This window comes from Vanellus vanellus, assembly GCF_965231255.1.
Source record: "Vanellus vanellus genome assembly, chromosome: 10".
NCBI classification, from domain to species: Eukaryota; Metazoa; Chordata; class Aves; order Charadriiformes; family Charadriidae; genus Vanellus; species Vanellus vanellus.
This window is the reverse complement of record NC_138915.1, coordinates 8324494-8338468: the sequence shown is the minus strand read 5'-3', so window position 1 is coordinate 8338468 and position 13975 is coordinate 8324494. Positions and strand designations below refer to the sequence as shown.

Genomic DNA, 13975 nt, shown 5'->3' with positions numbered 1-13975 from the left:
TTTTGCTACATTATCAGGTAGGGAGACATCCCACCAAGGTAGAAACTGCTACAGAGGCACAGCGGTTGGGAATGTGGTATCACTGTTTGTGAAATCATCTCACCTCCTGCACAGAACATCCTCATTGATGCTGATTTCTGCTGGACAATGACTACGCCGGGTGGTTTTGTCTGTACTTTATTATTTCTTCTGTGATACTGGGAAAGCGTCCTCCAGACCAGTCACAAACCACTGCAGGCTCAGAAAAGGCCATCTCTGTGCCTCAGACTGAAAACAGTGGAAGTTCTATATAGTTTCAGCACAATAGCAATAAGACAGCAAGAGTTACCTTGTACCACACCACATCTGGCTCTTGACTGGCTGTTTTGTAATCCTCAATGTCAGGACAGGAGATTGTCTTTCTCTTGGTGACTTCTGATTTTTCCAGATATCTAATCTTGCTGTTGTAGCAAAGCCCAGATTCATTCTGAGCTACCGTCAAGGACATAGACACTTTCATGCAATATGTTGAGTTTCTGCAGGGACAGAAAATATTTTTCATTTATCCTACCTCCTTTTTACCACGTTTGTTTCAGCACAGTAAGTTTCTTTGTTAAGCTCTCATCTTCACAATCACCTCAGCAACACATTCAATTAGCGACTCTCATGTCGTGCATTCTCAACACAGAGGAATTACTATAAAACGTAAAGGCTCGTTTCTGATTTACTATGAAGAACCCTGTAGAAATTTTCTTGACAAGTGATCTTATCCAGCACAGCAGCTCTTTTGAGCCTGGAAGGCCACGAACACAGGAACCTGTTGGCATCTCAAATGTTGGTCACGATACACTGTTCCATTTCCCCTGTGGGTCACACACACTCCTCCTCTACCTCTTTCTCTCCCACTTTCAGGAGATTTCACTCCAGTATGCAGTGCTATGCATTTCAGAAGAAGGATTATGTGCTGGATGTTAAAGCACGTCATGCAGGACGGACTGGCTGCCAGCCGCCCACCCAGCCGCTCTCTCCTCTCACTACCCCTCAACAGGACGGGAAGAAGAAAATAAGATAAAAAAGCTCACAATAAAGACAATGAGATCACTTACCAATTACCGTCAGGGACAAAACAGACTTGACTTGAACTAAATATTTTAATTAATTGCAAATTAAAATAGGTTTGGATGGTGAGAAAGACAAAAAAGCTAAAACACATTCCCCTCACCTCCTTTTTTCACTCCTCTACCTCCCCCAGCCCCGAGCAGTGCAGAGGGTGGGTATGTGGAGTTGTGGTCCCTCCATAATGGCTCTTCTCTGCCGCCCCTTCCTCCTCACACGATCCCCTGCTCCAGTGGGGCCCTCCATGGCGGCCGTTCCTGTCAGGGAAAGCAGCTCCCTGGGGGCCCCCCATGGCCGCAGGGCAGTCTCTGCTGGGGGCCCGGAGCAGCTCCTCCCTGCCCCCACCCAGCCGTCCATGTCCCGGGCTGTCTCCCACACTTTTTCCCTCACGGCCTGGCAGCGTTTTGCCCTTTCTCACACCCGCTTTCCCTGGGGTGCTGCCAGCTCGGCTGAGGGGCTCGACCCTGCCCTGCCCTGGGGCCACTGGAACCGGCCGGAACCTGCCCTGTCCAGCACCGGGTGAGGCGGCCCCTCAGCCCCCCTCAGAGGGGAGGGACCCTGCAGCCCTGGGCACCGGCACCCAGCGCAGGTACGTACGAAGTCAGACTGGTGGTTATCCAGATACATTTTCGCCTTAAAATCTTGAAAAATGTAATCCCTTAGCACTTCAAGCCATTGCCAGCTCTGTCACCAACGAATCCTGACAGAGTTAAATCCAGGTGAGCGGACTGCAAGCTACACCTAGTTTTTCTTAATATCAGGGTAGAATAAACACAATCAGCCCAGCTCCCATGCCTCACAATCATGAAAACAGGATTAAATTAAATTCCCTCAGACTTTCGTCTTTAACAGAGCTATCAGACACACAATAAAAACCCCCAAACTCGTGTTTGTCGTGGTGTTACTGTGAAGTATTTGCACTTTGCACAGGATCGCTGCAACCCAGACTGTCAGCTTCTGCCCTTCATTAGGCGTGATGGCAAACAGAGTCCTTTAAAAGCAAACTACAAAGTACAAGCGACAATATAATGAGGCTCTTCCTCCCATCATGCATCATTTTGTCATTTTAACTCACTGCGCCACAACCGAAAGAGCCTGGAGCAAAGCTGATGTGCTGGGTGGTGGCTCCTATCAAAGGCCCTTGTGGAGGGCCCTCACAGGAGATGTTGCCGCTTTGTCATCGCCGCTGTGGCAAACGGGCTGAGCTGCGGCAAGAGGGCGGCACAGCAGACAAAAACTGCCCTGTGCACCTGGAAAGTGATCCATCAGTCCCCACACTAATGGTACTGGCTGCTTACTGCCTCCAGTTAGCCTTATGACAATATTTTTAATTAAGAAAGAATATATATATAACCAACATGCTCCATTACAAACCTTTTCTTATGCAGCGTTTCAACATGTCACCCTGTCAAGCGAGCCTGTAGTTAGGAAGAAAATAAAAAGGTCTATCTCATCACGGCACTAAGCCTCATGCTAAACAAGCGCTGACAAAACACTGTGCAAATGGCTTCTTGTCACAGGTGTGCCGTGAGCAGGTATTTGCAGGAAGGGGTATTTGCAAGGCAAATCAACAGGCAATCTTCAGCAACCTCCCATTTTCACTATCGTTAGTTTTACATATTCAGCGGAACCACTGACTTCCCCCTTCCTACTCCCTCCCCTTAAAATGCCACCTGTACATTTATGTAATAAAATCGGTGGATATTTTCGCCGTCCCTCCTCTAGGAGCGGAAAGGCTCACTTTGCACACTGCCATGATAGGTATCAGTTAAGAGGCTATAAAAATGTCTTATCCACACAAACTGCACAAAATGTATTATTTTCCCTGAAATAAAAGTTATCTGGATTGAAAAATGCATAATTTTGGGTGGGATTTCAGAAATACTTATATGACTGAGGGAACATTAGTCAACTTTCTCCCAAACTACTTGCTTTTGAAAAGGGTTACCTTTTTTGTAGAATAAAACAGAACATCTTTGGGAAGTTTCAATGCTTCCTAATACAGCACTGAAAATACACAAAATACAGATACAATCACTCAGTATAATTGATAGTAATTAATCAGTAATGATTATTTAGCTTTCCTGAATGACTAAGAGTATTACTGAGTGCAAATAAGGTCGCATGCGCTCAGTAATAATGATCCAGACTAATCAAGAATAAGGATTTTGAATAGTTGTCCATTACTTGGTGTTATTTAATAGCACTGTATTTTCTGCTAACAATCTTGCATTATTTAGATTGCATTTTGAACAGCGCTGGAGGCTACTTCTATTTAAAACGCTTCCTGGAACCACAACCTAAAAATGTAGTATTCTTTTCATTAGTTACAATTAGAATTGAGAAAACTAAGTGCCTGGTGAGTACTATCACTTTTGTTCACACTCCACAACCGAGACAATAAATCTATTCAGGCTCATGATGAAGAAAGCCCTCACTAAGCCAACAGCAATAGACTTGAAAGCTTTATGAATGCTGAATGCTTCTTCACCAGCCACTCACGTTAGTGCTACAGCTGGTAATTCAGAAAAGGGCAACTTCTGCAGGAATTCCAGTGAACGAAGCAGCAGCCTTCCTTTAATCTAGTCAGTTCGGGAGAACAGTGACATTTCAGTTGTGTGCAAAAGGAAACAGCAGTTTGATCAGCCTCACTGTTTTCCTTGATTTTGAGGGAAAAGTCTGGGAGCTGAAGTTTGTAGAAGACATGAGCTATTCCTCCCTGTGCTAGACAAGCTGTTGCCCAGGATGGTATGGATTTCATCACTCAGTCCTCTGAGCAGGCGATGGGTCTGTGCTTTTTCTTGGAGATTCCCATGGCTACCATTTTTCTGCCAGCTCAGATGCAATGAGACAGAGCTTCCTAAAAAAGTTACATTCCCTTTGTTTTAACCAGAAGATTGCCATGGAATTGACCATGTTCATTCTATGCGGGAGTTAGCAGATGAGCCTGTTAGTTTTCCTATACAGAAAAGACCTTGTAGTTTGAACTGTAATTTGCAGAAAACTGCGCATTTGGTTTCACTGTCAAGTGGGAACATACTGTCTTCCCTCCCTTGTGGGGCCTGGGGCACAAAGGGGCTCTATCAAAGGTGACAGCTTGAAAGAGAACTCAGGAAGGGGAGCACAAAGCAGTTGATGGTCACTACAGCATTGTTTTTACCTCCTCGGTAAACAGACAGGAGTATTGTGGTGCTGGCCACCATGCAGGACACCGAGGTGATGGGAACTCACCTATAGAGGTCCCTCAGGAAGCCCATAGAGCTGCTGTGCTTGAAGGGATCCAGCGCTTGCTCCTTCCCAATCTTTTTCAGGACCTCTGTGTCCAGAAGAGCTCTCCTTGATGAGCTGCATTTAAGTTGTTTATGCTAAGGGTATTTTTTAATATTTTTTTTTTTTAAATTTTTTATTTTTTGTAAAGGTGTGGAGACTGACTAACATGAATCCTACATTTATTGCTTTTCTTCTTGTAAAAGCTAAATAGATGGCCTATGAATTACAAAAAGGAGGATCCAGGATTTCAAGACATGGTCATGGAGCTTGGTGGGGGAGGTCAATGCTTCCAGCAGTCTGCAAACGGGCAGCAAAGGTCATACTTAATGAGGAAAGCTGGCACACAAGAACAACAACAGATAACAGTAGCAAAGCTGGTAACCCAGGTTTCGCTGTCAGAATCAGTGGCTGAAGGGAATAAAAAGGAACCATCTTCCAGGTGGATGAGGAAGATGCTGGAGGGCTTGCGGTGGTGATCTCACTCCTGTAAGGCCAGGTAAGAAGAGTTGTATATAAGTAGAGAATACTGGAACCCAAACGAACTTGGCACACTGCAGACAGCCCACTTTCCACATGTAAAGGAAATAAGTCCATGAGTCTGAAAGTGGGTCTTTTAATAATTTGTCTTTTCTGAAAGGTTTCCAAATCATTCATTTTCCAGGGGAGTCAACTTCCAATGGATTGCATTTCTATAGGATGTAGCAGTGGTCATATGGTGAACAGAAAGAGGGAAGAAAAGAAAGAATCACTCCTTAGTACAAACAAAAAAATGCAAGTGTCTTATGTTTTCACAATGAAACTAAGATTTGCAATTCCCTATTTCAAGGGACTAGTTATAAACTGGGCCTACTCTCTCAACTGGAAATGTCAAGAAGGGTTTAGCTTTGCCAGAGTTCACAAAGCAGTTTCCTTTGTTCTGGTGGCAAGGCACTTGTAATCCCCAGGCCACCTGCAACTGGCTCTGAACCACAAACTGAAGCCAGCTTAGAATCCAATAGAAAACCATAGGGGAAAAGCAAGGAAGTTTAAGAGATCTCAAAACAAAAGCAAGCAAAATTGTGAGTTTGGCTTGATTTCGAAGCGAGGACAAGAGGGAAAAAGGGAGGATATAAGGAAATTGATAAGAAGGACATTTGAAATTGAAGTGTCAATCCCTAAATTATTTTTCATCTTGTCTTGGATTCAAGACAATTCATCAGCCCTACGGCTGAATTCAAATTAAAGGAAACATTCCCAACTTTGGAAAAAACTTTTTGGCATTTGTGTTTCTGCTAAGTGAGGGTGGTTTGCTAAAAGAGTCAAATAAAACAATTTTGTTTCTAGTATGCACGGAACCTTCCCCTCCCCGTTTATCGATTTTCTTATGAAGAAAAGGAGGTAGCAAAGTGGTTGAGTATTTTATAACTACTAGAATGAAAAAATCCCTACATTTGAATTGCATATTTATACAAGAGGATTTGCAACTTTTTTTCTTCCAGGTTCATTTTTCATTAAGTTTGGGGGTTTTTATGACATTCCAAGGCTTTGGTCTTAGAACTAAGACTATGGTGGTAGATTCAAAAGCTGGGAAGTGTATTTATCAAAGCAGTGATCAGGGAACAGCACAACTCAGACTTGGATTTCTTCCAATGTACCTAAACACTCTGGCTGCTTTAACGACATTTTCATTGGCTCACTGAAATACTGTTTGCGGGACTGTACAGGTCAAGCCTTATCTTCACCTTCGCTCGTTCTGAGTTAAAGCAGTAACAGCAATAACTACACCACCAACCGTCTTTGTACATCTGAAGGTCCAGAGCAATTAATGCACTACCAGATCCACTACCAGCTACTACAAGAATGTGCTATGTTATCAGCTTTCAGACTTAATTGAGCATTTGATTGTTTTCCTCTCTCTTCATGAGAATTTTATAAATTTATTCCTGTCTAAATTTCACACTTCACATAATGGTTACCAGGCACTTTCACTGGTATCTGAGCATGTTTTGCTAAGATCAATGAGGCCATGGTTTAGTGATACACTTAAAGAAAAATAAGTTAGTTATTATCATTGCTTTTTTTCAGATCACACAAATGTAACATCTTTCCTACGAACAAATGAATTATTACTTTCTCTTCCAGGGTTTCATTCAAGTGCCACCTTATTTCTCAGTGACTACTACTGCTACTTGTTTGGGGTCATTGTCTGGAAAAGATCAAATTCCCACTTATGGTGTAAATCACTCTCAGAGGTTACAAATCAAAGATCCTTCAAAGTTTTGGGATTTTTTCTTCTTATCAGTTTGTCAAGTGAGAAAGCAATGCCTGAAGAGGAACGTTCAACAGATGGCTGGCATTGCTGTAGTTGCTCCCTGAACCACAGGCTTGAGAGATGCAGTGATTCTGTGGCTTGTGTGTGTGGTACCTGGCATTGGCACAATTCCAAACATTCCTGTCTTGTATTTTGCTTGCTCATTGCTGTTATAACTGTAATTTTAATACCCGCTCCTACACATGATAAGGAGAAATCCTAATCCCATGTTGCCTCTCCTTTAATGTCTGGCTGGTTTTCAAGATCCTACCAGTAAAAGAAAACAACGTAATTGAAGTATGATCTCAGAAAATGAAGTGCTAAAACAATACAATGTTACAAATCCAATGTTCTTGCATTATCTCTGCTTCCTGGGATCCTCCAACAACCTGTGATGTAGATCCAGACAGAGGTACCACTCAAGGCCCCATTCCCTTCAGGAAGAAGAAGCATTTGTGCTGAGCTAACCCATCGCTCTTTAAGAATTTTTATTCTTCCTGTACTTCTTTTCTCCTAAGATTTAAATGTTACTCAAGACTCACTAGAAACAAGATGACAATTTGAGCTTGACTAAAACATACTAGATGTCCCAGAGGCCCATGTTTTACAATGAAGAAAGCCTATACCATCACTATTCAAAAGAAACAACTTCTGAGCAAAATCACTGAAAGGTAATTTTAAAAGGCTCACATTAATGACAGCTTGAAAAACAGATATCCAGGGATGTCTCTTCAAGTTAACCATCAGGAACATAGTTCTCACACCAGAGGTACTTAAAAGCAAGACCTGTATCCTCACTGTGAGTTTAGCCCTGCATAGGGAATTTTCAGGCTTCCTGCATACCGGGACAGACAAGAAAAGATGTTTGGATCTGGCAGTGGGTAGAGCTTCTCAAAGTTGTCTTTCTTACCAAAGCTAAGATCTGGGTTTAATTTAAAGTTGGACTTCAGCTAACATCCTTATTAAGACGGAAATGTGACACAAAAATCTCTGGATGTGCCTAGTATAGTCAGTGATACATCCCATAACAGCAAGGCCGTGATTTGAAATTTCAGGGATAATCTCCAGTACCATGTTTCTTGAGTCTCTCTGAGAATAGTAAGTGACAGCCAGCCTGATTTGCACATGGTTAAGGGTCAGGAGGAGATATTTCTTTTCTGGTTGCCTTCCCACACACATGCACTGGTCCTCCTGGCTTCTGCATCATGACAGAAGCAATTGAAAAACAAACAAATCAGCAGTCAGTCGTTCCAACAGGGACTGCTCAGGCACAGAGGGAAAATCTAGCATTTAAGTTGAATCACACAGGTCAACAGTGTTCCTTGGTTGTTTTTTTTTTTAAGTCTTCAAAAATGTTAGTTATAGGAAATGAATATATGAAAACATAAAACAGAATACAGAAGAAATGCAGAAGCCAAAAGAACGCCAAGTAATCTCAGCATATCACACCTAAGTTCATGAACTATCTGGTCTCTATCAGCTTCAGCACATCCCGTTCCAGTAGAAGAAATCCTATAATTGGCTGGGTTTGCTCTCAGGGAAAATTTCTTCCTTGCCCTTAAGAATTACAAGGCAGCAAGTTGCCCTAAAGTTTGCTACTGCAAATGACTAAGCCCTTTTCATTTATTTCCTAATAATTTTCTATTAGAACTCTGGATATTACTGTTAAATTATACTGTCTTACTGAAAAGCCCCATTACGAATGACATAAATCTGAAGCACAGGGACAACTGCTCCCAGGAAAGTATTAAGAAATCCCCTTCCAATAATTTTCTATTTGCAATACCCTGTTTCTGAGAGCACTGAACACTTTCCCCTTTATTTCTTCCAACCCACACAGTGGGTGAATTAGTGTATCTACTTCTCTGTGCTGTTTTTTATTAGACATCTAGCACGTAAAACAAAAGTTGCATTCAGGATACCCAGCAGACTTGTCAGCATTGGTAAACCTCACTGATTTTGTTGCCTCTGGGAACAAAACCTGTGGAGCACATCCTTCTTCAAGCATGTAAGTCCTATTTGTAGATGCAATGAGGAAAGGCAAGCCCCCCTCAGTCTGTATACGGGCAACTGAGCATGTAAACCAGTGGATCAGTTATTATCTCATAGGGTATACAAGGAATGCTATAATGAAGAATCATGAAGTGAGTGTCCTTATGCCAATTTGCAGGGAGAGCTGTTTGAGCCTTGCAGCTGAGTCCTCCTGGCTGTGTCCTCCCTTAAGTGTCTCCCAGAAAAGAAGAAATTATCCTCCATGATCACTTACCAAATACCAGTTTAACTCCCTACGGTTCTGTCACCTTGTTCTTTGGGCATGACGGATTTCCTCGGTGGGGAATGGCTGGAGAGCAGCCCTCAGGAGAAGGACCTGGGGGTGCTGATTGACAAGGAGCTCAACATGAGCCGGCAGTGTGCGATCACAGCCCAGAAGGCCAACTGTATCCTGGGCTGCATCAAAAGAAGCGTGGCCAGCAGGTCAAAGGAGGTGATTCTGCCCCTCTACTCCACTCCCGTGAGACCCCACCTGGAGTACTGCATCCAGCTCTGGAGTCTCCAACATAAGAAGGACATGGACCTGCTGGAGCACGTCCAGAGGAGGGCCACGACAATGATCCGAGGGCTGGAGCACCTCTCCTATGAGGAGAAGCTGAAAGAGTTGGGGCTGTTCAGCCTGCAGAAGAGAAGGCTCCGGGGAGATCTTATTGCGGCCTTCCAGTACCTAAAGGGGGCCTGCAGGAGAGCTGGGGAAGGACTTTTTACTAGGGCATGTAGCGATAGGACGAGGGGGGATGGCTTTGAACTGGAAGAGGGCAGGTTCAGATTAAACATTAGGAAGAAGTTTTTCACTTTGAGGGTGGTAAGGCACTGGAACAGGTTGCCCAGAGAGGTCGTTGAGGCCCCATCCCTGGAGGTGTTCAAGGCCAGGCTGGATGTGGCCTTGGGCAACCTGGTCTAGTGGGAGGTGTCCCTGCCTATGGCAGGGGGCTTGGAACTCGATGATCTTCAAGGTCCTTTCCAACCTAAACCATTCTATGATTCTATGAAACCTTCTATTTCTCTGTCTACTCACAGGACACACAACATTGTCTACTGGCACGTTATAGTTACAGCTGGCTTGATGTGGGTTTCAACAGGAGTGGTACCCAGGCAAGCACATTTTCTTCCATTGTAATATAGAGAACAGAAGGGAAATGAAAACTCCCTGACATGTTGGAGAACAAAGGCCTGAACAGCATCCCAGCAATAGGTCTCCTGCATGCAAAGGTGACTGCATGAGGAAGCAGTCACTCCACTTCGCATCCTTTCTCTCCACCAGGCAAGATTTGAAGCCCACCAGGGAAGGCACTTCTGTGAGCAACCAGTGACGGTGAGCTGAAACGTTACTGATGCACTGCAGCAGACGGAGCTTTTGCTATAACAATCTGTTGAGACTAGAAGGTAATGGCAGTCATTTTAAAGGTATCTATAGCTGGGATTTTACTATTAAGAAAACTGAAGGATACACAATACTCTCATTCTTGTGCATGCTGCTACAACAGGGAAGTCGCTGCATGCTCTCCCACCACGGAGCAACAGGGGCATTTCTGCTGGAAGCCCTGACTGTTCCTGCAGTTTCTCAGCAACAGTGAACACTGGCTTTCAAAAACACAGAGGATGAGTATTTTCTCTTTTAAAGCCTTAGACAAGGAGGGTGAGTGAGCGGAAATATACATATCACCAGGGAAAAGAAACAAATCTTTGTTTTTCTGCAAGTGTAAGTGTCAAAAGAACAGATAGAACTGATTTCTCTCAATAAACACAATGTCATCAAAATGATTTGCAGGAGCACCATCAGTTTTTACACAATTTTAGATAGAAAAGTACAAGAATGCTGATTCTACTTTCCCCTGCATTTTGATAATGCCAAAACATTATATCTCAGTAAGTTAAATTTTATTTTAGCATGAACCATACTAACTTTATATTGTATCCACTCTAACACTGTATTCAAGTATTGAATACCATATATCAAAGGGATTTTGTTTATACAGAATCAGTCACTTTTAGTGTGGGAAATGTCACACACTTTTAATGCATGACATTTAATGTTAGTGTGATACAGAGCCCGGGAAGACTATGCAATGCTGAATCCATGCACTTGCTCTAAATGTGAAATTTAGCTGGCTTCTACAGACATGCCTGGGACAGTACAGCCATGAAAGCTGATCATATACCAGTGTGCAAGTCTGAGAGGTAACTATGAGATGTGTAATGCATCATCTATTTAGATGTGCCTTTCTTGAACATCTGACGATTAAAGATGCTGGCATACTAGAAAGTATCATCTTTGGATCTTTTCAGAGCAAGTCTATGGGAAAAAAAAAGCACTTGCCAGTGAAGTATATGGAAGGAGGTATTCTATGACTAAACTGGAATTATAACACTGTGTGCAAAGGGATTTGAGATACAAAATCACCTTTGTCATGAACAGTTGAGCACTGAATAAAGCCAAAGCACCTGAACGTGAAACATTCTGTAATGAGAAGATATTGCCACCAACAAAACGAGTAACTGTATTAAAACACATATCGTAAGAACCATGAGAGATGGCTGCAGAGAAAGTGACCCTACCCCTACACTTTTTCACACTGCAATTTAGTGCAACTTTCCTGTTTGGTCTCTGTACCTGAAGAAAACTCTTTCCTTTTGCTTGGAAGCCAGACTTTCAGTGTTCAGAAAGTGGTCCAACTTTTCCTGGGATGATGGGTGCGTACTGCAATCCAGGTTGTAGGCATCTGAAACAAGTTCTTCAGCTCCTCCTAACACCCAGTGAAGCAAGAGCGCTAAGGTTATGCCACAAATGAAGTTTTACTGACAGCCCCTCCAGGCTGTCTAAATCTGATTTTGATTTGCTGGTCATGCGCACAGACATTCAGAAGCCTGAAGGCTTAAAATCTACTATCAGTCTATTTTATTACTGCTCAGAAAGCAATATCTCAGTATTTCACCAATGGCTCAGCAAAGGCTTGATTCTTCTGTGCATGTCCATAGCAATGCTGCTCTCCATTAAGAATTGTGCAGATAGGGACAAAGTAAGGGAAAAAGGATGTGCAGATCTTCTAACTTGATTTGTTGGCAGTTCTCTGGCATCAAATGCTAGCATTAAAGATCTGTAGGCTTATTTCCTCACAGGCATTCAACACCCTCACTCCCTTGTTATTCTGCATCCTGTACAAAAATCAAGGCTTAGCTCCGTCAGCCAGTCTGGTGACCACAAACCTCCACCTCCTGCTTTCCCTGCACCCCTACGAGGCCCAGACTTTCTATCCTCCTGATTCACTTTATGGGAATTGAGTTATTTTATTTCACCAACAGTTAACCAACAGCAAATATGCACTAATATTTCTCTTACTCATCTTGCTCATAAAGCACTTATTCAGTACTAGTCCAGTTTACTTTGGAGCTGGGCGTAGTTAGAATAAAGGGCTGCAGGAGTAATCCCTTGCTGAGGGCAAAGGTGCTGCTAAACTTTGCCGAGATTTCTTCCCTAGCTCATCTTCTCTTCTTTCATCAGGTTAAGAAGATCTAAGTAGGCCCACTTGTTCCCTCGTTAAAAAACAGGCACTTAACACAGAAAAACAAATGTATTCGTTCAGAGAGCAAAAGCAGCACAATCTGGCAAATGACTGTCTTACACCCTAAGAACTTTAGGGCCACCCTATGCATTTAGATCATTTCGAGTTTCCATCTTTGGTTTTGGTGCTCTTATCTCTGAATCCTTCCGTGAAGATGTTTCGATCCAGAGTGCTGATGCGCAAATCCCAGAACACCAAACCTCTGTAGCAGAAATGTTACAGCTCTACCTGAGAGTAGTATTGCTGGGTGCTGGCAGATTAATGGCATATCCAGGACCTGTACTGCAAAGAGACCTCCAAAACACCGCATTTCCATATTGGGCTACTGCCCTGTGATACAAACGTCCCAGCATTTATCTGGGAACTGAATGGAACACACATCTATCCATGAGTCAGGATCCCTTCTGGATGTCACTGGATCTTCCTGTAGCAATATCCCTGATATGGCACAGAAAAGGCATCTGAGAACTAAGCAGATCCATGGATTTCACACGGATTAGGTAACACAGCTCAACTTTGCGCTCTTTTAAAAGTCCCTGCAGAATCAGGACAGCCATGCTTAATACTGCAGAAAAATACCACACTGGTTAGCATCTGAGTGTCCGAATGTCAAAATGTATTGTGAAAAGAGGGAAGTAAGTTTTAATGCAACAATAATTTCCTATTATACAAACACCCTCACACCTGTCTATGGAACAGTGTCTAATTGGTTAATAAAGGAGAGGCAATATTTAAATTATGATATCAGACCTCTCCAGTCTGGAGAAGCAATCTCTTTCATTAGTGCTGCTCTAATATTCCTTAATTTTATTCAGCATTGCATTGCGGGTTCATTTACAAAACAGACATTATGATTATTGAAGTGACATTTCTGTATAAGAAAGAATTCACTGACACATTTAATTTTTACCTATCTTCAAATCACTGTCATTTCAGCCTATCCTTCCCCTGCTCATACCCACTCTTTTCAAGCAGCTTCTGAAAAATTCCTTCCAATTCCTTCAAAGATACTCATGCCTTGATCCTACAAACACCCATGAGCAACCAGAAAATGCAGCTTCTTGAAAAAACGGGGTTTTTGTAGAATTGGAAGAACCTTTTTGACAAATAGGCAAAATCAGTGAAATGTGCAATTGCCATTTTCCCCATTTCTTATTTGCCATGTTATTTTGACTGGGAAAAAAGTAACAAGTTGGGGGAGAGTGAATTAGCATAGCTCTCACTATTGTCTGTGACATCCTTCATGTACGACTTGCTAAAAACCCTTGGTGTTCAACTGCCTTCTGTCAGGGAAGATCTTCCCAGCTGGAGAGTGTCCTTCCTTTCAAGCCATAAACAACTTCTGGGACAGGGACCCCTTGTCCCCACTTAGCCTTAGCACCACATCCAAGCATCTCGCTCCCTTGTGACCTTTTGCATAGACAAGTACAAATTTCAGACAGAAGTGTTCTAAGGCAAGAGACTTGAAGTGGCTGAATGCAGCATTGGCCACTGGGACACGCAAATGTGGATTTTCACCCTTGGGGCAGCACAGGGAATTGCACCAGGGCTTCCCACACCTTTGGTAAGTGACTAGGAAGACATGAATTTAGATTTTAATTGCTTCTGATTTTCTGTTAGAGGACATAAATGAAAACTTCTTAGTTGACAAAAACTTCAAAAGTTTTACGCATATCTTTCTCCCCAATTTTTTTTTCATTCAGCT

General features: G+C 42.8%; 1 protein-coding gene across 1 annotated transcript in view; it reads right to left on the bottom strand.

Annotated features, from left to right (window-relative positions):
- IL1RAPL2 (interleukin 1 receptor accessory protein like 2) overlaps nucleotides 1-13975 on the bottom strand; it is a gene marked incomplete at both ends in the record, with an annotated part of 389919 nt that overhangs the window by 175439 nt on the left and 200505 nt on the right. Inside the window, one exon of the mRNA XM_082488072.1 lies at nucleotides 329-515. Within this exon, the coding sequence (XP_082344198.1) occupies nucleotides 329-515 (187 nt within the window). The remainder of the gene's footprint in view (nucleotides 1-328; nucleotides 516-13975) is intronic.